This window comes from Elaeis guineensis, chromosome 5 (assembly GCF_000442705.2).
Source record: "Elaeis guineensis isolate ETL-2024a chromosome 5, EG11, whole genome shotgun sequence".
NCBI lineage: Eukaryota > Viridiplantae > Streptophyta > Magnoliopsida > Arecales > Arecaceae > Elaeis > Elaeis guineensis.
The window spans coordinates 17469245-17495483 of NC_025997.2; the positions used below are offsets into that span (position 1 = coordinate 17469245).

The following is a 26239-nucleotide window of genomic DNA, read 5'->3' on the forward strand; positions in this document are numbered from 1 at the left end:
GGAACCTAGATTAGGATGCTTTACTTTAGGATACTTCACATTTTTTCCATATAACTTGATGCCCCTCAAATAGAAGCTACTCAAAATATTACTACTGCTGTGTTAGCATGATACACATCAGGCCAACTATTTATAGATCGCACAGGTTCCGATGAACTCACCATTCCTCTCCTGCTATATTTGAGATATATTTGATTGAAGGGAGTTGGATTTTTGAATAAAAATAGAAATGAGTGGTTTCTGTTCTAATTGTTTCGTTGGAGAGAATCCTAATTTAGTTTTGAGGAGGAATAAAAATGCCTTAACTCCTCTGAACTCAATCATGGCCCTTCTTTGGTGTTCAAATCTGATTTCTATTAGAATTTTAATTCCAATCCTAACTTTGATTCTGTTTTAAATCACGAACTAAATGGAACCTTAATAATTTCTTGCATAAATGAAAAGAGACATAACATTGCCACTGAAACCATTTGGATCTTCTTACACCCAAAAAAAAAAAAAAAAGGACCTGACCCAAATTGTTCTGTTACATGAACCAAAACTGAGAACCTTCACTCCAACGGCCCCTTCATCTTTCGATAGGGTGCAGCGCGTCCAGATCCAAAGACCCCACCTAATGTGCTCGGATAAATTCAGGACTGCCAGTTCGGTGGCTCACTATTCGTGCATGCGTCATCTCTTATCTAAGTTCTCAGCACGCAGACAAATGCACCACTTTACCTAGCAATAAGACGCAACTCATTTAATTACCCTTAAATCATCCAAGATCATCATGTAAATATACACCCGGAAACCCCCAGCAGCAGACCCATTACGAGCCTTGCAACAAGAAGTGGGACCCAGGGAGAAAAAGAAAAAAAGTTAGAGGTTCCTTCCTTGGTCCAAGTGATGGAGTCCTTGAAATTTCAAGCACTGCAAAAGGATGGGTAAGTAATTAACACTTTTGTCGCCTAATTAACTGAAATGGTGTGATTAGAACTCACGTGAAGTTATTACATGAACCAGATCCAGTGGATCTCCGCAAACCCCAGAGCATATGGACGGTAGATAACTGACACCTATTTAGCGAGTGACCACCGTACCGGTCCAGTGGACCTGGTTCATCTAATAATCAGGCCACTCACGGGATCCCACTGTGGTATTAACGTGTGTTTTAATCACATCTACATCAAGGATTCACGAACAGCTAACAGGTGACTTGTGCACTAATCCACTCAAACGTAGATAATTACAAGTCGTTCTAGTAGATTATTTGTGGAAACGGCTGTCCGCTGTTCGCAAGCAGCATCTGGAGATATAGCGGGTCCTGCGGTGGTAACGGCGAACCCGGTACAGAGGCGCGAGCATGTCGTTTTGTTCACCGAACTCGCTATAAATACTCGCTCCACCGAGCTCAAACGTATCAGTCTCTATTCGACACCAAGCAATCTCTCTCTCTCTCTCTCTCTTCTCGTGGTAGTAGGAAATGGCGGCCGGGCCGGAGAGGGATATCGACGAGCTGCCGAAGAATCCGGCCAACTACACGGCGCTGACCCCACTGTGGTTCCTGGAGCGGGCCGCGACGGTCCACCCGGAGCGGCTCGCGCTGGTCCACGGCCCGGCCCGTTACACCTGGGCGGACACCTACCGCCGGTGCCGCCGCCTCGCCTCCGCCCTCGCCAGCCGTTCGATCGGCCCAGGGAGCACAGTATCTTTCACCCCCTCTCTTCATCTCCCCTTCTTTCTTGGACACTTGTCGTCATTCATTCATTTCTTTATATATTTGCATTCATTCTTTCGTTCACTCATTTTTCCAGTTGTTTTGACCGCGACCAAAAAAAAAAAAAAAAAAAAATCGAGATGGTGTTCAAAGTTTGACGCGATTATTAAAATATCGAAAAATCTGGGATTTTATTTTTTTAACGCGAAGTTTATCGCAGTTGTGGTTTATGATACATAATCATAAATATTAAAATTCATTGAGTTATGTTTCATTTTAACTTTTTATTTGAATTTTATTTTATTTTATTTTATTTAGTACAGTAGAGATCGGATTTTGTTATGTGTAGAATATTGCTAAGATTTTTCCCGGTTAGATTTTTTGGGAATGGAAACTTATTAAAGGTAAATCGGAAGCTTCAAATTGGAGTAGATTATTAGGCTTTCCTAAAATAAATGGCAATTGGAAATATTTACCGTCCTTTATTCGAAAATATCAGTTAGAAAAGAATTTTTTTCTATTATGAATATATCTCAGTTAGAGAATTCGTCGAAATATTAACTTAAAAAAAAAAAAAAATTGGAAGCGGGCTTCCTGGTTCGTGGAGGTCAAGAACTTTCTTGTTTTCAACAGAGACGGTCAAGGGATGGGGGGAGGTATTTATTGAAAAAGGATAGCTTATTTATGCAATTTCTATTTTTATAAATCATATTTTCGGAAAGGTCACGTCCCTTTTATTCCCTAGCCGGTTAACCATTGGTAAATAATGATCACAACATAGTAATAACTTTTTGGACTGATAAGTGTAGCAAGAGGAAGAAAAAAGATCTCCAAAAGATAGAAGGAAAAACGAGTATATAAAAGTGCACGCAAGCTTGTGCATTTCCATTGATTTATTTGTTTAAACCAATATGATTGGGAATCTTGTTCAAAACCAAGAAGTTATAATATAGGCTGCCGCTTGAATTTTCCAAATTTCAACTCATGATCTTATCCAAGGTTCATTGTCTCGGTACCGGACCCGTATCGATAAAATTTTGCTTAATATTGGTACGTGGTTCGATATGATATGGTAATATCAGTATGCTCCAAGATGGCATACCGGTACGGTATGGTACGGGCGGTATGGAGTGGTACAGTATTCCATGATCTTATCTATTTTCTTAACTAAAAGTCCCAGATTTTTCAAGGAAAGATTTTTTCTATTTGGTATTTAATTGGTCGAAGTGGAAGGTCCAAGTCGAAAGTTATAACAATGATAGATAAGGAAAAATCATGAATCAGGCAAACTTATCTTTGGTAAACTCCAAAACAAATTAAAAACTTTTTATAGAAGGGTCATGCATGATATACTGCCTTGTAACACTGACTTGATAAGGTAATTATGCTGAATTAATACAACCAATGAAGATTGTATTGTCTTGAAATCTGTAATGATTGGTCTATCCATGGAAGAGAATTTGAATGGTATAATGGCAATTCCAGTAGCTCATTTTGATGACTGACTAGAAATGAAAGTTAGTGTGCCAAATTTATGTCAGCCATGAATTCCATAGTTGAGTTGTTTACTTACTTTCTAGGGATGCTTCATTCCTGTATGGTATTTCTTTTAGTTAGTTGTGATGGTATGTGGTTATATGCCCACTTCTGTTTTGTTGCTTAATTTGTTTGTGGCCATCCGGTTGCTGCTATGCTGGCTTTCTGGTCATCTTCATTATCCTAGTAAAGAAAAAGGATCGGTCCATAAGTTGGCCTTGGCTTTGTCCACGTGCATGTCCTTCTGTGTGATGATATTAAGTCCTTGAACATCCCATCACCATCACTTGTCTTGTGGAATATATTTCATGTTTTAACTGATCAGATGCACAATTCTATGCATATTTTTTTATTAAGAGCCTTTTTCGCTTTTGTTTTAAAATTTATAGAACTTAACTGGGACAGGGCTGATGATTGTGGTTAAAATAGGGTAACACAGCTCCTGTTATGCCACACATAAACAATTCTCTTGTCATGCAGCAAGTAGAGATTAATGCAACATGCAAATTCATGATGGATTGTTTGATTATAGAGTTGCCAAGTCAGCAGTCATGGGCCCGATAAGTTTTCATGTGTGCATAATGGGCACTCTGAAGCATTTTCTGGTTAAAATAGTTGGTGATATGAAGGGAGAGATATCACCAAGTAAATTTTCAAATGATAAGCTTATCTCATGATCTTTTGGAATACTTAAATCATCTTACTTTGATCCCTCCCATCTCTCTAAATAGGTAGCTTCAGACTAGGGAGGCAGGGAAACAATAGGTTCAACTCTCTCAAGATCAACTACATACTCTTCTGGGAAAAGATAATCCATTATAGAGGGTTTTGGGGGCTTCAAACTTAAAACTAAGCAGGGATTATGTAAATAATTAAAAAAACTTCAGGTTTTTGTAGTTCTGTTTCTTTTTAAACATTTGACATGGTGTTGCCAACGATGTATGGTTTGTGAGACTAGGAAGTTTGCCTGACAATTTGATATATGTGATATGGAATCCAGGCTGCTTGGATGCTTATTCTGAGTTTCACAGTAAGTTTTATTCTGTGAGAGTTGGCAAGTTTAATAGTTCTTGTATATTAATGAGCATAGACTCACAATTTCCTGGAAAAGAAAGGTTAGGGCATGATCCAAGTATGCATGAGCCAGGATTCCTAGATATGTATGCCCTGGGAGATTTTGGAATGATGACAAAAGATTGGAAATTGATGAGCTGATACAAATATTTCAGAAAGGAAGGTATTCATTATTTCATTTGGTGGATGTCATTGAGCTCTTGTTCAGACATCATCACCTAATTTGACATGGGTGCTTCAGTTTCTTCATGTCATGACTTTTTTCTAGTTTAGTGTAATAGCTCTGTTTGGGAGTGAGATCAGCTAGTTTTAGGTCAGATAGCTGCAATAAATTTGGACGTCATTTTCTCTGCCTACCATTTTAGGTAGGTATTCTTTTCATTACCTACATTTGTATCCTTTCTGGTATGACATTAATGATTTTAGCAAGGTTTGCCATATCAGTTAGTATTATTGCATGCTGACCATACTGTTCTGGACCGGTACATGGTTTAGAGGGCCTACAAACACTTGGTATGCCAAACTGGGTACCATACTGAGTGTACTGATATTGTAATATGATGGTACCAATATATGGTCCGCTACTGAGATGGTGAACCTTAGATTTTAGTCTTATTGATATGCAAGACATGCATGCATTCTCAAAACATTGCCAACATTTATACCGATTTGTTCTTTAGTATTGCTGCAGTCATCATTTTTATATAACTGACAATATCTAGAATATAGATTATAATTTATTCTTGAAATGACACTCATTATGTTGCACAAGATTTCGAAGATGATGTTTGTCACAACTGAAATATTTAACTGAAAGAAATTGTTTTCTCAATTTTATTAGGTAGCTGTAATTGCACCTAATATCCCAGCTATCTATGAAGCTCATTTTGGAGTTCCAATGGCTGGTGCAGTTGTGAACTGTGTCAACATTCGGCTTAATGCTCCTGCAATTGCTTTTCTTTTGGATCATTCTTCAACTGAAGTTGTTATGGTGGATCAGGAGTTCTTTTCATTGGCTGAGGAATCTTTGAAGATAATAGCAGACAAAAAGAAAGGGGCTTTCAGGCCTCCAATTTTAATTGTTATAGGTGATGAAACCTGTAATCCCAGGTGTCTTCAAAATGCTGTGAGAAAAGGTGCTATTGAATATGAGAAGTTTCTAGAATCTGGTGACCCTGAGTTTGCTTGGAAGCCACCAAAGGATGAGTGGCAGAGCATTGCTTTGGGTTACACTTCAGGAACAACATCCAGTCCAAAGGGTGTGGTATTGCATCATAGGGGTGCTTATCTTATGGCTATCAGTAATTCTCTGGTATGGGGAATGAAGGAACGGGCTATTTACTTGTGGACTCTTCCCATGTTCCATTGCAATGGCTGGTGCTTCACTTGGTCGCTGGCTGCTCTCTGTGGAACAAGCATATGTCTTCGCCAGGTATGCCCTTAAGGTTTATTAACTTTATTTATTATATAGATTTTATTTTATTTAGAACCACACTGCTGAAAGTTGTTATTAGATTACTTATTTGCATCTTGTTGATAATTAGTTACTTAAAATACTTGTATTGTGGTTTGATGAATTTAAGTAAGATGATCAATTCAGTTATTCAACCAGAAAACTGCTTGCAGTTAAATGCACTCCAGAAATACATGTACACTAGATTACTTTCTGGTAAAGGTGCCACAAGGAGGTGAAATGACCTTGAAACTCATCTACAGATATTGCTTAGTATTGGTAATACATACATAAAGCTGCTTTGTATAGTAACAAGCATCTTCATTGCTGTGCTGTCGATTCTTTTCCCTGGTGAGGGTGACTTGTTTAACATGAAGTGGATACTGGCCTTTCTTCCTCTCCTTGTATGAAAAACAATATTTAAATGTCACTTTGCCTGACACTCTTGGACTAACGCCAAGCAGGATATATTGATGAGTATTCCATTCAATTGGTCCAGTTGTGTTTACAAAACACCCTAATATTCCATTCAATTGTTATATACCGGACCTGTGCAAAACAAATGAGATAGGATGAAATGAAAAAGATATGGACAATTCCATATGGGTAAGACAGGACTTGTTGGTTATTGCTGTTTTTTTTTTTTTTTTTGAGCCAAATAAAAAAGAATAGAAACCTTGGTTATGAAGTGGACATTATTCAGCATTTCTGAGTTAACAGCTAAATGTATAATCTTCCTATTGATAGAAATGGGTACAAGGTTGGCAGGCTGTGTATGTTCCAGATCTGAGAAAATCATCTGAAATAGAGTGGCAGAAAAGAAAAGCTCATTGTTATGAGCATTTGCACAATCCCAAATATGCGAGGCAGGACCTTTTGGTTATGATCATATTCTCTTTGCAATGAAGAGGACATACTTAATGTTCTTGAGATGATTGTGCCCATATAGATTATACCATGCATATCTAAGAGACAATACATGAGTATTAGTTGAGATGATACATTTGTGTTTAAGAATTAAAAAAGCTTAGTAAAAAGGATTTTGTGGAAAAAGGACTGGTATAGCAGTGAAGGGCAAAACAAACAAGATATGCACAATCCCCTATAGGTGAGGCAGGAATCGTGGGTTGTGGTCATATTCTCTTTGCAATTGAAAGGACATACTTCAGTATGCTTGAGAGTTGTGATCAAGGATCGCCGACTCGGAATCTGATCTCGTGTTGGCCGATCAGCGGTATGAGTCGGTACACCCCGTATAGGATTATACTGGCTCTGAACCTACATGGAAATGGGGGATGAACTGAGGAGAAAAAGAGAGAGAGAAGAGGGAGGGAGGGGGAGAGAGAGAGAAGGAACGGTGGTCGACGAAGACATTTGCGGTGGCCATTAGAGGGCCGCGGAGGCCTCCCAAGCTCTACGGTCCTTAGTGAGAGAAATTGAGAAGAGAGAGAGATAGAGAGAGGGGAAAGGAGGGTAGAGATGGGAGGGGAAGGCGGTGGGGAGGCCACCATGCAGCCCAAAACCCCCTGCGGCCATGGCGGCTCTCCGATGGCCTCCCTGCTACCTTCCCTTCTCTCCTCACCCCTCCTTTCCCCCCCTCTCTCTCTATCTCCCTCTCTTCTCAATCTCTTGCGGAGGATCATGGAGATCCGGAGTCTCAGCAACCCTCCGACGGCCTCGATGGACCACCACCAGCCTTTTCCTCTCCTTTCCTCCCCTTTCCTCTCCTTTCCTCTCTTTCACTTCGTTTTTTGTTGGTGTTTCAAATCAGATGCCCGAACTGTACTTGTTAGTTGCCGGTACAGTTTGACACGCCCCAAACCATCTGGTTTGGTCCGGTTCAATGAACCATGGTTGAGATGATTGTGCCCATATAGATTATACTATGCACATCTAATAGACAACATATTTGAGTATTAGTTGAGGTAGTTATGTTTAAGAACTAAAAAGCCTGACTAAAAAGGTCTCAAGAATAACTGAATGGAAGTTTGATGGGTTGTGGATTCAGATATGGATCTAAATGTGCGATGTGTCTAAACCTCAAAGATTTAGATAGAAGTGGTATCAAGTATGCAGGATTATGCTTGATTTTATAGATCTGACTTCCTGGTTAATGTTTATTTGATTTGATTATCGACAAGTAGGAAGTCATTTTCATCCTTACACTGATCTTTGCCTAATATAAAATTTATTATCTTGCCAAGTATGCTGTGTAGCATGGATGAATTGAATGACTGAAATATTGTCAGATAATGAATATTTTGATGTTTACTTCCTCCTTTCAAAAAAGTTTTGCCTTGAGCATTAGTGGCATTTGTGATCTGCAACATCCAACAATGGTAATATGTCCAATAAGTAACTCACCATGTCAGCATGGTAGATGGTCATGGTAGCCTCTAAAATTAAATCCTTGGTAACAGGTCTGTATTTCATGTGTGAAGGAATTGCGATGATTGCTTGCTTTCTTTGTTCTGTGGCTTAAAATTGGCTGAATATCATTCAAAAACAACTGGAGCAGGTTTGTGATGTAATCAGTTGTCTTGTACATGGCTGGTTTCTGTTTGGAGACAAAAGTGAGGTCAATCAGACTTTGTGCCCAAGGGACCTGAACATTTTCATCCAGCATGTGTCTGTTACTCAAAAGAATTGAGAGATTGGCAAAGAAACGTCAAGTAAAATTTAAGTGTAACAGATTAAGCAGTGTGGTGCTTTAGGTTGTCATGTGATTGAGGTATCTCAATATTTAATAAGAAATTTTGCAAACAAAGATAAAAGACAGAGAATCTTGTTTGTATTGTTTTTGGTCAATTAACTGGCTCTGAGGACATTAAGATGAGGCAAGCCAGTGATTGGAATGTGGAGTTTACGAATAGTAAAACCAAGAGGATAGGATTAGAAATAATTACTTTAAAGTAAAGTCTAGGATTCTTATCCTTTATTGCAGAGTAGGATTCTCATCTTACAATGTTCACCTGAACGAAATAATATCAGGTGGCTGTGGAAGGGAAGAAAGGATATATTTAATTGCAGAATGGATCTGTTGGAAGCAGATCTAAAAATTGATAGAGATGAGTGGATCGCAACAGATAAGCTTACTAGTTATGGTCTTGGTAATATTTGTCTGGTATTACTGCATTCAACCTTCCATTCTTTGTTTTTACACTGAGAACTTCAAATCTCCCAGCTGCATTGCATGTCTGTATTATCTCCTGGTTTTGCCCTTTCTTTTCCATACCTTTTAACTGGTGAATTTACCATTGGTTGATGTTCCATACTAAAGTAATTGTGTGCAATTAAATTTTCTTTTTTATTTTTTGATTCTGAACACAAAAGTGTTGCATCATCATCATTCTAGGCATCCAGTTCTCTGCTGAAAGACACTGGTTTTCTTACTGGTTTATGTTTACATCAGGCACTTGCCAATATGTGTATATACTTTTGGATCCTATTTCCTTGTTGGGTAATATAAGCTGGTATCATGTAACAGAACAGCTGAGATATTTTAATCTCTGTCCTACTGTCTTATCAGTATTATGAATCGCTAAATATTCCCTAAAAGGAAGCTAGTCTTCACTGAATCCACTAAAATTGCGGTATCTTGGATTTATTTTTTATTTTTAAACTTTGTTGACGTATGACTGTCTGGATTCCTGGATACCTTATTTATAAATTTAAATTAAATAATAAAACATTCAGCTCTTTCATCAAAAATGTGTAAAAAGAATGTTCTTGGCTTATTCCAATATTTTTGTCCGCTAAGGCTGCTGAGATATCAGAGATTTGAAACCTTCCTAAGAGCTTGTTCATTTTTGTTGGCCTCATTCAACCTGTATTGCAGGTGACAGCCAAGGCCATCTACTCAGCCATAGCCAACCATGGTGTGACCCACTTCTGTGCTGCCCCAGTTGTCCTCAACACCATCGTCAACGCACCTCCGAGTGATGCCATCATCCCCCTCCCCCACGTCGTCAATGTCATGACTGCTGGTGCTGCCCCACCCCCATCAGTCCTGGCTGCCATGTCCAACCTTGGTTTCCGCATCACACACACCTATGGCCTGTCTGAGACTTATGGCCCAGCCACTGTGTGCGCTTGGAAGCCTGAATGGGACCGCCTCCCACCTAAGGAACGGGCCCGCCTCCATGCCCGCCAAGGTGTTTGCTACATTGGCTTGGAAGGCCTTGATGTCATTAACCTAAAGACCATGGCCCCTGTCCCTGCTGACGGCAAAACTCTAGGAGAAATTGTTATGCGAGGTAATTTAGTCATGAAGGGCTACCTAAAAAATCCAAAGGCAAACGAAGAGGCCTTTGCAAATGGTTGGTACCACTCTGGTGACTTGGGTGTGAAGCATCCAGATGGATATATAGAAGTGAAGGACCGAGCAAAGGACATTATTATCTCTGGTGGTGAGAATATTAGTAGCCTAGAGGTGGAGAGTGCATTATATTTGCATCCTGCTGTTTTGGAAGTTTCAGTGGTGGCTCGGCCCGATGAGCGGTGGGGGGAGTCACCATGCGCCTTTGTAACATTGAAGGAAGGTGTTGATCGGACCAATGAGAGAGCATTGACAGAGGATATCATGAAGTTTTGTCGTGCAAAGATGCCGGCCTATTGGGTTCCAAAGTCCGTGGTGTTCGGTCCCCTGCCAAAGACAGCTACAGGGAAGGTAAAGAAGCATGAGCTGAGGGCAAAAGCCAAGGAGATGGGACCAGTGAAGAAGAGCAGATTGTGAGTTTCTGCTGCTGCTGCTGCTGCTACTCTTTGCTTCCTTGGGATAGGCTTGATAGCAAGTTTCAGGGTCAATGAATGGTGGGTCCTGAGTGATACCATCAAGCTTTTATGTCTTAGGCATGCAATTTTTCTTTCTTTCTTTCTTGTTTTTTTGGTGAGAAACAGTTGAATAATGTTAAGCCATAGAATATATTGGACCTATACATGGCTACAGATTAAGGTGAGTGAATGCTCAGGTGGTCTGATGGGTTTCTGGTTTTGAGCACTTGCACTCAGGGCTAAAGACTTGAATGCTTTAAGCTAAAGGTGCATCCACATGGAGATCATATATTTCGACACGGATCTCCCTTATCATAGCTACAATTTTGGTCTGATGGAATGTTTTTGAATTTTTTGTGGGATTAGACGTTTCATTAGTTGTAGTTCTGCGATATGGGTTACGTCTGCTGCAGAAACCTAATTCAATTGCAGGACTGCGTGGTACAAACAAAACTTTAAGATTTGTCGAAGGTGTACTGGAAAGTGATCATGAATGAAACCTTAATTGGAAACTTGATGGTGCACTGGCCTGTTACAGTTGATCCATTGGAAGATAGTGTATGGGGGACTTCACTTGACTCTGCACCACTCTTAAATTTTGTTGGTGGGCCTCCGGAAGTCTGGCAGCTTGGTTCTTCTGTGGTTAATGCTGCTGGCCAGTTCTATCTGCCCAAGTCGATCTTACTAAAACTTGGCTATTGATTAGTACAACACAGCAACAACTTGACTGGGGCTGGGCCCTGGGCCTATCCATCTGTATTTAAAACTAGGTGAAATTCTTTGTGCACCGCGGGTGGTGCAGAACCTTGCACACTGTCCATGATGATTAGTTCTTGTGCGGGGCCGATGAAAAGAATTTTTTTTTTCTGCATCACACTTTGATCCTGCACGTGAATCAATCACCGTAGGTGATGTGCGCGGTTCTGCGCCGTCTGCAGTGCACAAAGAATTTCTCTTAAAACTAGTGTTTTCTTCTTGCTTCAATTAGTCTGAGATGAGTGAAGCATACAAGCCAGTCGCAAACCGAGCTGATGGAGTTTAATTCCTTTAAGTTTGAAGGAGTAAGGAGATGCAGATTTTTGTTTTTTTTCTGGTTAACCAGCAAAAAATTTCTTTAAATGTCTAGGGGTCAACATGTTTGAAGCATAAAAATTCATATGAAAAGAAATATAGTGTAAAAGGTTGGACTTGATCTTTTTCATCCTTTTTCCTTTTCTTTTCCAACAACACATACAGAACTAACGGGACAGGCTACTGATATCCAACTTCTTGTTTTCTCCCAAAAGCATCCGCCAAATTGTCGATGTCAAGTTATGATTGCCATGCCCTTTTTCTGTTCATGCAATCTAGATGAGATGATCTTCCCTGGGCACGAAGAGAGATAGAGAGAGAGAGAGAGAAGCTCAGCCAAGCTTTGAGTTGTTTGTTTAGGCTTGACTTGGACTTGCATTTGAGAGTTCAGATTCTCTAGCTATCTTTGTTTTGTTCATTGAATCCTTCGGCTTTGTTTGGTGGTTTGGTGCAACCCGCAAGCTCGATTGGTTGTGTTCTCACTCTCAGTTTAAAGCTAATGCATAATCAAAATCGATTTGGAGTCCAATAAAAAAAAAATGAGACATTCTTTATTAAAAATTAATATATTTTAAATATTAATTATTATTGAAAAATTAATTTATGTGTAATAATATTCTATACATATATTTGTTAAACAACGTATAAAATCTATTATTAATTTATTTAATTATTTTTTTATTATAATATTATAGAAGCCATCCTCGCACTCCATTGGAACATCAATACAGGACCTGAGACCTAGGGCGATCGCCCAATTCATCTACCCCAGACCTAGCCCTGTGCATAATTACTGAATTTGAACTTCAAAAATAATTTAGGTTTGGGGTAAATAAATTGAAGCTAAAACACATCCAAGTTCCCTACATTTTTCACGTGAAGACGGACGGGATAAGAGTTGGTAGTCCAACAGCATAGCCGCCTTCTTTCTTTTCTCACCTCTTATTCTTCCTTTGAATTCCAAAAATCTAGCAATTTTTGACTAGAAGTTTCAGCCGTCCAAACTACCTCTATTTGGGAATTATTCTTCTGAATATATTACGCTAGTAGTTTGAATATTGCTTTTCCATTGGACTTCGTCCAACTCTTTCCTCCTTTCTATTTTTCCTGATCTAACTCTATTTTTCGCAAGTAATCAATGTTCCGTCTCATCTAATTTTCATGATTTATCTGTCTCATTTTCCCATCCATACTTCATGATTTGCTAATATTTCTATCCCTCTTTGTATAGGAACATAATTTATCAATGTTGCTAGTCCACTGGCATCTTTCACCAACCTCTACCTACCTCCACCAAACAATTAATTCACCCTAATCATGTCATGCATACTCCTAAGTCCTACCTCCCTGCATCTCCTATTATGGAAATGAATCATTCACATGCTCTGACCATCTAGCTTTCGTGAAGTAAAATGTATATGTCGCACAATAATGAATTGTGGATGGAAACATTACTGCTTGATTGGTAGACTCCTGGGCTATCACACCTATAGCTGCTTATCTTTCCAGTGAAGCATTGCCAAATTTTTATAGGAAAAGCCAAACTAAAGGTGGAGGAACATTTTATTTTGGATGAGTAACGTGGACGGCTATGTGGATACCATGAAATTAGACATTCATGTAGCACGTAATGCTACTCTATCATCATGCTATCATAGCTATTTACTATAATCAGATGGTCCTAGTCTTGCACTTTTTTTTTTTTGGTAAGCCTAGTCTTGCACTTTTTATAGACTGCTTGGCTGTATGTTGCTGGACAAGCCTTCCAAGTTTATTACAATAATTACTTCTTATCTAGTTTTTGTCTTGCTACAGTTCGCACATAATTCTGACCTCTACTAAAAATTAATGTAACAATTTGAATGATAGCATTTGCTATGCAACCTCAATTGCCATTTTTGAGGTGATATATACAACATTATTCACTTAATCTTCAACCTCCTAACCTTAGAATGTGGTTTTTAAAATTTTTTTTTTCCAAGTTGAGAGGAGATAATGGTTTTACATTCGATTATTGCAAGGGTAATTTTATGACGATGCTTTCATTGTCATTTCCAAAAAAAAAAGGGGATGATCACCATGCAATAATTGCGTTTTTATAAAATCCAAACTTGGAAAAGAAATAGTATCACCACAGATATCTTCGATTTTAAGACGCGTACGATCCATGTCCACATTAAAAGGACATCTTATCCAATATAGATCTCAGGGTTATCCAACCAAACCCCAAATGGCAAAGATGAAAGGGTAACACGTGCGGAGACATACAAGAAACGAATACGCAAAGAATAATTTCTTTTTTAAAAAAAAAAAAATCGCAAGAAGAGAATAGACAATGTGGATGGAGAAAGGTATCAATCAAAGCGCCAAAATCCAAGGCAAAAGAAAACAAAAGAACAGGATGGAGGAGAGTGTCGGCTGCACGTATTAACAGCACGTGTGAACTTTAGGCTCATTTGACATGGGCTAACAAGCACCAATAACTTATAAACCATTAACTGTTTTGTTCCCTCTCTCTCTCTCGCCCCCCTCTCCTTCTCATGACCCTCTTAATTATATTCCCATTTATCACACCACGCTGAGCCCGCTCTTCTTGCCTTTCCTTCCTCCCCCACATCACTATATTATGCTCTCTCCACTCCCTTTCCCCTTCCCATCTCTTCTCACCCTCTCTAAGTCCCAACCTCTCTATAGTCTCAAGGTTCTCTCACCTCCTTCATCCTCTCATAAATTCTTCATAATTCATTCTCAATTCCAATAATTCAAAACTATCTCAAATTTATCTGTCTCAGAAAGAACTATCTCAAATGTATCCCTGTTTTCCTTTATATTGGTTTATTATTATTTTTTTCTATTTTGTGTAGAGAGAGGAGGATTAGAGATGGCAGGCTGCAATAAAGAGGATATGGCTTCCCAAGGGGAAGAGGTAAGCTTTATTTATTTTGTGACTCTTGAATGATTTTCCAATGGTTATAAACCTCCATATTATTGGTTCTAGGGGATCTCTCTCTCTCTCTCTCTCTAAAAGAGTACTGGTTCTAATTCAAATGATATCCTGGTTCTGAATTTTTTATGCTTGCAATCACAATTGTCTTTTTTTAAATGTTTTAAAAGTACTAGTTATATTTCAAATGATATTCTGATTCTATATATATTTTTTGAAATTTTTGCAATCACAATTGTTCTTTTTTTAAAAAAATGTTTTATTAATTCAAATTATCAATCAAATAGTTTGATATGTAAACAGGAGATGTTATGCTTCCTTGCAACAAATCAACTGGGGTAGATTGTTTCTTCAGATTTTGAAGGATAAGATGCTAATTATTTAACGAAATAGAATTTACAATAACATGCGGCAAATAATTGGTGAAACCAGTAATATTTCAAGATTTACTCAAATAAATAATTCCGCTATGGGAGGATTCATAGAAAGAAATCTCCATTTAGAAGAACTAAAAAGAACAAACTTGGTATGCCTCTTATTTTCTCAAAAAAAAAAAAAAAAAAGTGGCTCTTAGCTTAGAATTCACGCATAGGCGCATGTCATTCTGTGCAAAGAAGGATCATTGATGTCAATGTTTATTCTGGAGGTAGCTTTTCCTTAGAGAAGAATAATTAAGAAAAAGGAAAATTTCACATCTGCAGTATAATTGTATGATTTGAATGCTCTTTGATGGTTTTGTGTTCTTTCATTAGGTTGCCATCATGAAATGTATTGTGACCAACTAAATTAATGATTGTGAAAGTTCATGGCATTCATTGAAAGGTGGTCCCCACACCACCAAGTGCCTGAAACTTCAGGTTTGGGGATTTAGTGCTCTGATAACTTTGTGTATTCTTCATGCTCTTTGTCCAAAGAATTTTCTCATTCTAAACCAGTTGTGGACCCAAGTGGGCTTAGCAATTATAATGAAACACTAATGGAGGCTTTGCGGCAATTCCAAAGTAGCTTCAACTTTTAATTCATTTGTCCACCACAAGAATCCTTGATGATATCTCTAAGAAGACTTTTATGACCTTTGAATAATGCTGTATGTTGTCAAAAATCAGGATACCATCCTTATATCAAGGGAGAATCAATTTTGAATAGTTGAGATGAGTCTCCTTCTAAATTCTCCCCTCCCTCCATCTTGCCACTCTTCTATGCTTGAGAGAAATGTCAGTTCTACGCAAGTGTTGGTGGAAAATGCCTAGTTGCTGTTTGTTGTTTTGTCTCACACCAATAGTCAAGTGAGGTCCTCCAATAATGGGAAGTGTGTGATGCACAGACATGCACGTGTTGATGTATCATTGCTCTTCTAGAATAACCATATGACCTGCTTTCTTGATTTTGTCTGCTTCACATATAGGCTTTACTTGTGCTATATTATAATATTTGAATTCTTGATTAAAACTATGTAAATTTGTGGTGATTAAATCAAAGTTAGAAGTTTCTACCTACTACCAGTGTACCTATTTGAAGTTTCTAAGTGGAAAAACAACACTATTTCACCTATATTTCGTTAGTTTTTCTTCCAGTTGTAGGTGATACATCCTAATCAAAAATGAGGGTGCATTATGAGGGTTATCATATAGCTCCACCGATGTCAAATCATGATTAGTGGAGCACCATCAACATAGCATCTTTTAAGATACTTGACTGTTCATTTCATTATCCTAAAGAAATGATTTGGATAGGCATTTCTCATCTTCCTTTCCAATAAAGGGCAAAAGAAAAAGAAAAGAGAGAGATAATATTTATATATGATCAGATTTATCTTCATATCTTTTCTGAAGGGACAGATTTACTTTTTTTAGTAAAGGAGTTGAGGAGACAATTACCTTTGTATTAAAATATTGGGGAGCAAACCAAAGAACTTTATGTAAAACTTTATAATGTTGGTTAGTTATCTGCTTGTTTCTTATGTAGCCTGATTCCAATTCTTTTTTTAGTCATTTAAAACTTCATATGAGAATTTTGGGAACTGTAGGATAGAGCTAATGAAGGTCTATGTTTTCATTTTTGATTGGTGATTAGTTGATTCTAAGTGGTAAAATATTTTCTTAATCCCAGGTATCACTGGAGAAAAAGTATGGAGGAATTGCGCCTAAAAAGAAACCCTTGATAGCAAAGGTGAGTTCCATTAGTTTCAAAGTACTATTCATATTGTGAATAGGCGTTTTAATGATGCATGTTTTGTCTCTGGTCTAATTCTTAAATCTTGAATAATCCAAAATCTAAGACTTGGATGGCTTAATAATTTTGCAGTTCCATCATGGCCCTTGCAGCAGAAACCTCTTATTGTATTCTGAGCCTGTTCGTCATACTAGACCTATCCATTGTCCAAAGCTCTCTTAAACAAAATTATATAACTTAGGCTCCTTGCAATAATTAATAATAAGACATTTGCCATTGGGCCAAACCGAATTGGCTTAGAACAGGTACTTCACACTGGCCTGCCATCCATCAAGCCATCTATAGACTGCTCCATGGAGACTATTATCATAAATTGGGTACCTGAATTCCGAGGTATCAGTTGGCTTTAGGAGAAGCCAATTGGGTACCTCAAATTAGAAAACTTGGTTTACAAAGAAACCAACTCTGAATTCCTAAATGGTCACAAGACTTCTTTTTTGCATTTCTTTTTTTTTTCCCCATCTAAATCATTGATCTGTGCCCCTGTTTTTATACTATAATTGGTTGCAGGACCATGAGAGAGCCTACTTTGATTCTGCTGACTGGGCCCTTGGCAAGGTAAGCACGGTTGACTTCCAGCGTGAGCCCTACATATGCTGCCAAATCTAATATGAAAATGGAAGAAGTCATCTCAATGGAGAGATGGGAAGTGGTGTGGCCAACCGTAGCCTATTTGTTCCTGCACTTGGTGACAAGGGCATACCCAATCTGTTCATAAAAAGATCCAGTCCTGGCCAATAAAACAGTTGCTCAAAGTTTGTTCATGATGGATAGTATAAGCTCTTGAGCACCATTATAATGGCTTAAAAAAGCTCGAAAGCTTGGGCCTGATCTGTGATAAGTGACCTATGGACTGGCAGGAACATCTTTATTCATAAAACATCTAAAGAAATTTCAATTAACTCAAAAGTATAACTTCTTTTTTGTTTTTTTTAACATTCATGTTTTAGCAAGGAGCAAATCTGAAAACGGGAACTGCCACTGAATCACTGAAGCCCAAGTTGAAGGTACATAGGATATCCCAATATGTAGTATTAATTATACAGCAAGGTTTTATTAGAACAAGATTCAATCATAATGCAAACATTTTTATTTTCTATTTTTCAATATATTTTTAATTGAATGGTGGTCCCTGCAGCGAACACCTCATCCTCAGCTCCCCCCTCGAAAGCCTATGTGCACCTTTGATGGAGAGAACAGGGTAAGCTTTCATTTAGTAGTATGGCTCCTTTTTGTAGCTTCCTTGGATGCTAGCACAAATATAATTGGCTAATTTCATTCTCAAACAACATGTGTTTTTGCCCAACTGATGTTGCAGGCGTAGAAGGTCGATTTAAGATTTAAGAGAATGCTGTATGTAAGACTCTGCTGAAATCTATCGGAATGAAAAGGCATGGATTTGGTGCAAAGTGTGATGTATATATGTCATCATTTGAGTCATGGACTTCTCCATTGTTGTAGTCCCTGGGCTGATTTTAAACAGTTGTCCTTATTCAAAGAAACCCTGCACCTTAGTAAAGAAAGTTTCTTGGATAATATATAATCACCTTATAAGTAGAATGGCTACTTTTCTAATGGTGAGTAATGTTTGAATTGTAAGCTGCTAGCTGATTTCACTGGACCTCCCATTAGTTGACATTTTTACCAGTGAAAATTGAGCTTAATAGGACTAATATGATCACGACAATCAGTTAGCATATATCACAGTTGGAGGTTAATCAGAATTTTATTTCCAGCCTGCAAGAACTCTTCATATAGGACTACAGAAACTTTCATTGAATGATTTTTTTTATAAAAAAAATATTGAAGGTGTTTATCAGTCACCATGCAGTATTGAACCCAGGATATCTCTTGGTGCCAACAAGAGCCAATTGGTGTTGGCCATTATCTGAATAAATATAATTTCCAATCTCCCTTCGAAAAACATAGAATTCCATGAGAACTTGGTAATTCACGTAAAGTTACATCTTGTCAAAAGATGAGCATAGTGGACCAGTTCAACCACAAAGCAACGTGCACAAAGATTGATAAAAAAAAAAAAAAAAAAAAAGAAAGCGATGCACATTTGTTTTTGCACGTTGGTTCGTGGTTGGACTGGTCCATCAGCTCAATATGGATCTAATCCAACTAAAAAAAAGATTTCATCTTTATGTGTTGATAGATAAAGGACAAGTGGGGACACAAAATTTGTGAAGGCTGAAAATATTCTGAGTTGATGTCCTAATCATGGCCGTCTGTGTATCGTGTGGTGACCATGATTGTGTGGTATGTTACCCCATGTATAGCTTGGGGTCTTCTTTTACTTTAGAGGGTTGCTTGGTTGGGGGGACTGGAGGTTTGGATTGAGAATCAGAATGGGTGACTCTCATTCTAGTTGTTTGGTTAGGGGGAGTCTCATTCTAATTCTAATTTCGGGATGAAATGAGAATGATCCAATCTATCTAAAACTCAATCTCCACTCTCTCCTATGGATTCAAATATCCATTTCGATTTCGGTTATGAACCAAATACTTCAGGGGATTTGGTTATTCTAATTCTCATTTTAATTCTTTTCGATTCTGATTCCGGTCATGAACCAAGCACCCCCCATGTATAAACCACCAACTAATGATCTTGTTGGAGGTTTTGCTTCCACTTTTGGACATGGACCGCATGCTAGCTTTAAGACTCATGTATAGTCTGTGATGTAGTTAGCGGGTCAAAACGATTAGAATCAAATACGAATCTTTATTGCTGCGATGTACTTGCCTGTGCCTGTGGTGCATTTTAAGCTTCCTCTTGGACTGAGCTCTCCAAATGTAAGAGGGAATTAAAGTTCTTCCTCCACATGTAATTTATTAATTATGATGGGTTGAAACGTTGGTGAGTGTGTGATAATGAGATGCCAAGTGTTGATACAATATATTACTGCAAAACTCCAAAGAATAGATGACAAGATTGATCTTGGACCGAACTGGACTGCTTCTTGAATGATTTGGCGAAGTCCATGGTGAATCCTATAGAGAAAGTCCCAAAATTGGTGGGATACCCTCCGATTTAGGATCCTTTGATAATTAAGTCAGTTGGAGGCCTTGAGAACAGATAGTGGAAATGGAATAATAGAAGAGCGAGAAAAGAGATTATAATAAGTAGAGAGAGGACTCTTATTCCCTTCAACGGGGGAGTTGAAAATAATTTAGCAGTCTCAGCTCTATGAGATCTGCTTTAATTTATCTTTTGGAGAGTATCCTATCCTCCTTTATATAGAGAGGATTTGCTCAAGTTGTTAGGTCGTTAGGAGAGTTTGTTAGGCCGTTAGTTCGTTATAACAGAATTGCCAGCTATATGGAGATCGTGGATTGTTTGCCCATATGAAAATTGGTTGTATTATAGTTGGAAGGCAGTTGATATTGAGCTAGATGACAGCTGCGAGATAACTGTTTGTATCTAGGACTTAGATCCGTATATTACCGACATGAGTCACCTTAGATCGGCAATTGACTGAATCGAGTATCAAGTACCCTTAGTGCTTTATAATCATATTGGTAAAAGATTGGCATAATTCACCGTAGATCGGCATAAAGTTGAGATAAGCATCATATTTTAAGAAAAGATAAGCTCTAACCAAATTAGATCGATAAAATAACAAATTGAAGATGTAGATCAGTAAATGGCCGACGCGATCTGGAAGAATATTTATAATCTAGACAATGATCTGTTGCCATGTGGCCAGATGATAAAGTCGGATTATATGTACCAATATATGCTCCCCACTTTTTAGATCGAAGTGAAGTTCTTCACATCGGGTGTGGAAAGTCTATTTAGGAGACCTCATCCATTTGTATTGTCACCATAAATGCACCGTATCATCGATGATTAAAAATATTAATTTTTTAATCATTTGAAGTGATATATTTTTTGGAAACAATCCATCGGATTTAGTAATTATAAGCATTTAGAGAATCGAAAGCTTATTATTATTTGGACGGTTATGCCCAGACGTGCGTGTGCCAAGTGTTACACTAGTATTGGTCGCTTTAGCTATTACACGGATCCTGCCTGTGTGGCTCAATCAAGGAGAGGTGCGTCGAATCGATTTTCTGCAGAATCGTCAAATTACCGATAAGTGGCATTGATATGCCAATGTGGCTAATCGATCTAAATCATTGATAATTTCTATAAATAGGTTTGTACTCTATTTGAAAACCACTTTATTGTTTTCTTCGTGTGGAAGCCTTGCTGAGATTTTTCCAGAGCTTCTTCGACATCATCGGGGTCGAAAAAGACCTTTCAATATCACTAGAGTTGGAGAAAAAGGAAGCAAATAGTTCTTCAAAAGCTTCCTCGGAATTTCTTCTTTGTTCGTTAGGTAGACTCTTTTATTCTTAGCTTTTTTTTTATATAAATCCTGAATTTTAGATTTCTGCAATCCATATTTTTTTTTTGGATAATTTTTCTCATTTTTCTTTTCCATATGCTTTCCTCTTTTCATTTGCTTTTGCTTTCTTTTTTTTTTTTTCAAAAAATATCTTTTGATAGTAGTAATGAGATAAGTCAGGACAATCGGGCACCTTGATTGACCCAATCACTACTTGAGTTTAAGGTGAAAAATTTATTTCGAGCAATAGCTGAAGTTAGTACTTCTGGTCGAAAGGATCTAGAATCTCCAATAAGAGGTCTTTTGGATTACTTCGATTTTAGTACTGAACAGCCTATCTTGATTGATCTCGATCTTCAGAAACTTAGAGAAAAATATTCAATTTTTGAAAAATTCCAACTGATAGTTCTAGATCGGGATGGTAGGGTTACTGAACCTCCAGAAGGTTGTGTGGCATTTTACGATGAGGCACTTCGGTCTGGACTTTGATTTTCTTTACAATCCTTTCTTTAGTAATGTTTTGGACTTCTATAGACTTCATCCAACTCAAGTTAACCCCAACGCTATTAGGATAATTATAATATTCATCATCTGCTGTAATTTTTCCACCATAGAACTTAGGATCTCTCTTTTTGGGACCTTGTTTGACTTAAAGAAACATCCTTATGAAAAAGATTGGTGGTATTTTTCACCTTGGCCTCAATGTAAATTTAACCATGCCCTTTCTTCCTCAATCCATAGCTAGAAAAACTATTTTTTCTTCATTTCCTCTGATGTTTCATGGGGCTTCAACTCCAATTGACGTAAGTCTGAAATCAAATGGAACTTAAATAATGAAATATTACTTGGAGACGAGGAGGCTTTTGTAGAACTTCTAGATATGAAAGTACCCAAGTTGAGCTTACTGATAACTGATCAATCCTTGTTTAATGCTAACATCAGTCAAATATCTCCCCAAGATAAGTCTGACATTAATTTCTTTTCTCTGTTACTTCATTATCATTTTTCATCATTGTTCCTTTCTAATAATCTTTCTTCTTGTACATCCGTGATAATGAGGTTCGATCCGAAAAGACTGGTTGACGCAAAGAAGAAAAAGCAAGATTCAACTGATCAGCCTACTCCTAAGAGGAGTAAGGAGATTGCTGCTCCATCAAAATTGACTGCCATCCAATCATCACCCAAGGAAATAATAATAGACATGGATGTTGCACCAATCTTGATTGTATCGCTGGTGAAATCAAGCTGGCAATCTACCAAGGTGGCCCACCCACCTCCAAAAGAATCCATGCGGCCAATGCAGGTGCCTTCTCTAGCACCTCTTTCAAAATCGATGAAGATAATTCGATCAACAGACCAACGATCGAAGTCCCAGATTCTCAATGTCGGCATATCGTCTTCTTCATCGGAGAAAGTCAATCTCTCTAAGACATCGCTCTTGGAGACTCTGAGGCTAGAGATCTGCTTTGCATAATGATGCCTCAAAAAAATCTAGATGCTTAGAGAAGAGACCTTTCTCTTGAGCAAATAATAAATTTTGAATTCAGCAGTATTCTAGATGTAAGCTTCACCTTCTCTCTCTCTCTCTCTCTTTTTTTTACATCACAATTTACTGATCTGACCATGTTTATTTTTCCTTCTTCCTACAGTCAGCCATGTTTTTCAGCTTGCTCAATGTGCACTTGATATGGTTCTTAAAAATAAGAAGTCCTTGGAAGAGAGGCTCAAGGTTGAAAAGGAGGCTAAGAAAGCAGTCAAAGAGGCCAACAAAATGATCGAGGAGGCTAAGAAGGCAGCAGAAAAGAAGGCTATCAAGGAAAGTGAAATAACAGAGGGGTTGAAGAAACAACTTCAGAAAAAAATGGACTCCCTAAAGGAGAAGAATAAGCAGCTTTTGAATAATCAGTGTCAAATGAATGATCAAGATGAGAAGTTATAAAAGCAAACAGAAAGGATTTCAAAACTGGAGACCATGTTGAAGGAGGCCACATCCATGATTGAAAAGCATGATGAAGCTCTCCGACCATGTTGAAGGAGGCCACATCCATGATTGAAAAGCATGATGAAGCTCTCCTTTTATATCGGAGGCAGCTAGATAAAGACAAGGAGTGCCTGTCAAGGATTATTGAAGATTACAAGAATTCAGATGCTTTCCAGAATGAGGTCACGGAGGCTTCAGAAGGAGCTTTTGATTATAGCTTTCCGAGCTATAAGAGTTTAATCATCAAGCTCTTTCCAGACCTTGATCTCAGCAAGGTTATTATGGAAGTAGCTTTGGTAGCAGTAGCCGAAGTGACTTTTGGGACCACTTCTAGGATTCGCTTTACGAAGCCACTTGCCACTCTAATTGAAGTTCTTCCAATCGAAGTCCCAGCTAGTCCGACCGAGGTTCTCATTGCTGAAGTCGCTCCGATGGAACTGGCTGACAAAGATCCTACTCTAACTTCTTCAATGAGTATCCTTCAGGCTAAAGTCTGAATTTTTTTTCTTCTACTTTTGTATTAGCCCGATGTGGATTTCTTGTACATATTTTTCAAATTAATGAAATAAAATTTTCAAGTCAATATTATCTCTTTACTTCAAATAGTATCGATCTCGACTAACCTGATCTGGGTTTTGGGGTCTCAAAAAATATCTCAAGTTATTTACAATAGATGGTCATTATCTGACTTTGGTCAGATAAACCATTAAGGCATTCAACAAACATTGATTAATCTTAGTCAAACTAATAATGGAGCCAATGTGGTTAAATTTAACACATAAGCTTATCATTAAAATGAATTGAATTAAATCAACTGATTAAAGATAAATTAATCTCTTATAATTTATCGTAAAGGTTTCAGAAGTACCTTTATCTGAGTGTGGAGTGATAGGTCAAATTCTTTCATCTGCAGAATTATGATCCGTGCTATTTTTTTGTAATTTTGACCATTAATTGCTTTGAATTGATGTAGTGAGGTCTAGTTTGTAGATTTGAGTTCTTTTTCATTAGATTCTTCCTAAGTCTATTATCATTTGTGAGGATCAATCTGGAGATCGAATATCTCACATTATCTCATGAGGTCCAATCTGGAGATTGGATATCTCGCATCATCTCGTGAGTTCAATCTGAAGATCGGATATCTCATGTCATCTCGTGAGGTCTAATTCAGAGATCGCATGTCTCACATCATCTCGTGAAGTCCAATCTAGAGATCGAATATCTCACATCATCTCGTGAGGTCCAATCCAGAGATCAGATATCTCACATCGAGTCATCCTGATTTGGTTAGGATTATTATAATCTTAGTTTGATTTTTTTCGACCTCATTTGGATACTTGAGTCTCTTTTCTTTTTTTTAATCCTTATTTGGTCGGACATCGTGACCTTGCTAGGATGGGTTTATTTTTTTCTGATCAATATGATATCATCAAACAAGATCTTCACTTATCATCATCCTTGTTTGATCGATTTTCACTGATCTAGTTTGGATGAAGAAGAATTCTTCGATAGAATATTTATATCAGGATGATTAGAACTTTATTTGATTGGGATAAAAGTTGAAGGCTTTATTGAAAGATTTCATTGATAGTATATTCTAAGACTTTCAGTATTTCATATTCGTAAAATGATTGTACCATCCAAAATTTTAATTCGATAAGCTCTCAGATGGATTATTTCGATAATCCGATAAGGTCCTTCTCAATTTGGAGCGAGTTTTTCTTGCTCTTTGAATTTTAAGAGTTCAGCTCGTCGGAGAACCAAATCCCCCTTATGAAAAATTTTAGACTTTACCCAAAAATTATAATATCTGGCCACTTTCTGTTTATAGACTGCCACGTGAATTTGGGCTCTTTCTCTGATTTTCTCAAGTCAATCGAGATCGGTCCTCAGTTGATTTGAATTGCTTTCTTTATGAAAATTTTCTATTTTGATCATGGGTAGACCAATCTCAATTGGTATTACAGTCTCTATTTCAAAAGTGAGTTTAAAAGGTGTTTCTTCAGTTGGCCTTCGAAGTGTAATTCTGTATGTATGGCCCCAAAGACCTTTAGCTTCAGTAAGCTTTATCTTTAGGTCTTGAAGGATAGTTCTATTGATAACTTTGACTTCTCCATTTGATTATGGATGTTTGATCGAAGTAAATCTGTGATTTATGTAGAGCTTAGAATAAAAATTTTTAAATTTTTGATTATCAAATTTCATCCATTATTAGTGATTATGACTCGAAAAAATTAAAATGATAAATAATTGATTTTGGTATAAAATTTTATATTTTTTTCTCAGTAATTTGTGTCAGAGGTTCAGTTTTTATTCATTTGATAAAATAATCAATAGCCACAACTAAAAATTTTTTTAGCCTTATAGCCATTGGAAAGGGTCTCGGTATATCCATTCCTCATACTGTAAAAAGCCATGGCACTGTAATAGAAATGAGTTCAGCTGCAGGTTGATGTTGGATATTGGTGTACCTTTGACATTGATCATATCTGTTGACAAGGTCAGCAGTGTCCTTTTAGATAGTGGGCCAATAGTAGCTTTGTCGAATTACTTTATAAATCAGTGATCTGTCCTCCAAGTGATTGTCATAAATTTTTTCATGAACTTCTCGGAGAGCATAATCAGCTTCTGATGGTTGCAAGCATGAAGTAATAGAAATAAATATGACCTTTTATATAATCGATTGTTCTGAACGACATATCCTGAGGTTTGTCTTTTAATTTTTTTTTCTTCAATTGGATCAATAGGTAAAATCTCTTTCATAATATAATTCATTAATGGATCAATCTAGTTTGGCTCATGTTCAATTTGGACAACTGGTAAGGCTTCAATGCTAGATTTTTCAACAATATCAATAAGAACTCTTTGATTGAGTTTGGAGAAATCCGATGTGGCCAGATAAGATAGGACATCAGCTGAGTATTTTTCGATCTTGATATTTGCATGATCTCTAGATCTTTAAAAAATTTTAATAATTTTTTCATATTATGTAGATATTACGATATTATTGAATCTTTAGCTTCGAATAGACCTCATACCTGGCCGATGATAAGTTGAAAGTCGGTAAAGATTTTGATTTTTTTGACTTCGAGCTCTTTAGCCATTTCAGTCTCGTAATA

The 26239-nt window shown here is 37.5% G+C and overlaps 2 protein-coding genes across 2 annotated transcripts; both read left to right on the forward strand.

Annotated features, from left to right (window-relative positions):
* Positions 1–1392: 1392 nt before the first annotated feature.
* LOC105045056 (acetate--CoA ligase CCL3) lies at positions 1393–10755 on the forward strand. The gene is made up of 3 exons (XM_010923215.4): positions 1393–1687; positions 5151–5741; positions 9601–10755. Exons 1-3 carry the CDS (start codon positions 1466–1468, stop codon positions 10495–10497), a joined length of 1710 nt encoding a protein of 569 aa, XP_010921517.1. The 5' UTR covers positions 1393–1465; the 3' UTR covers positions 10498–10755.
* Positions 10756–14115: 3360 nt separating this feature from the next.
* LOC105045057 (uncharacterized) lies at positions 14116–18342 on the forward strand. The gene is made up of 7 exons (XM_010923217.3): positions 14116–14307; positions 14471–14532; positions 16660–16719; positions 17293–17340; positions 17733–17789; positions 17921–17983; positions 18101–18342. The coding sequence occupies exons 2-7, from the start codon at positions 14488–14490 to the stop codon at positions 18104–18106; spliced, it is 279 nt and encodes a 92-aa protein (XP_010921519.1). The 5' UTR covers positions 14116–14307; positions 14471–14487; the 3' UTR covers positions 18107–18342.
* Positions 18343–26239: the final 7897 nt, after the last annotated feature.

Excerpts from the sequence above, each read along its gene's own strand:
- LOC105045056 (XM_010923215.4), top strand. The coding sequence starts at position 1,466 with ATGGCGGCCGGGCCGGAGAGGGATATCGACGAGCTGCCGAAGAATCCG. Across the intron at positions 1,688-5,150 it reads CGATCGGCCCAGGGAGCACA|GTAGCTGTAATTGCACCTAA; the intron begins GTATCTTTCACC and ends CAATTTTATTAG. Across the intron at positions 5,742-9,600 it reads CAAGCATATGTCTTCGCCAG|GTGACAGCCAAGGCCATCTA; the intron begins GTATGCCCTTAA and ends CCTGTATTGCAG.
- LOC105045057 (XM_010923217.3), top strand. The coding sequence starts at position 14,488 with ATGGCAGGCTGCAATAAAGAGGATATGGCTTCCCAAGGGGAAGAG. Across the intron at positions 14,533-16,659 it reads TGGCTTCCCAAGGGGAAGAG|GTATCACTGGAGAAAAAGTA; the intron begins GTAAGCTTTATT and ends TCTTAATCCCAG. Across the intron at positions 17,790-17,920 it reads CACTGAAGCCCAAGTTGAAG|CGAACACCTCATCCTCAGCT; the intron begins GTACATAGGATA and ends TGGTCCCTGCAG.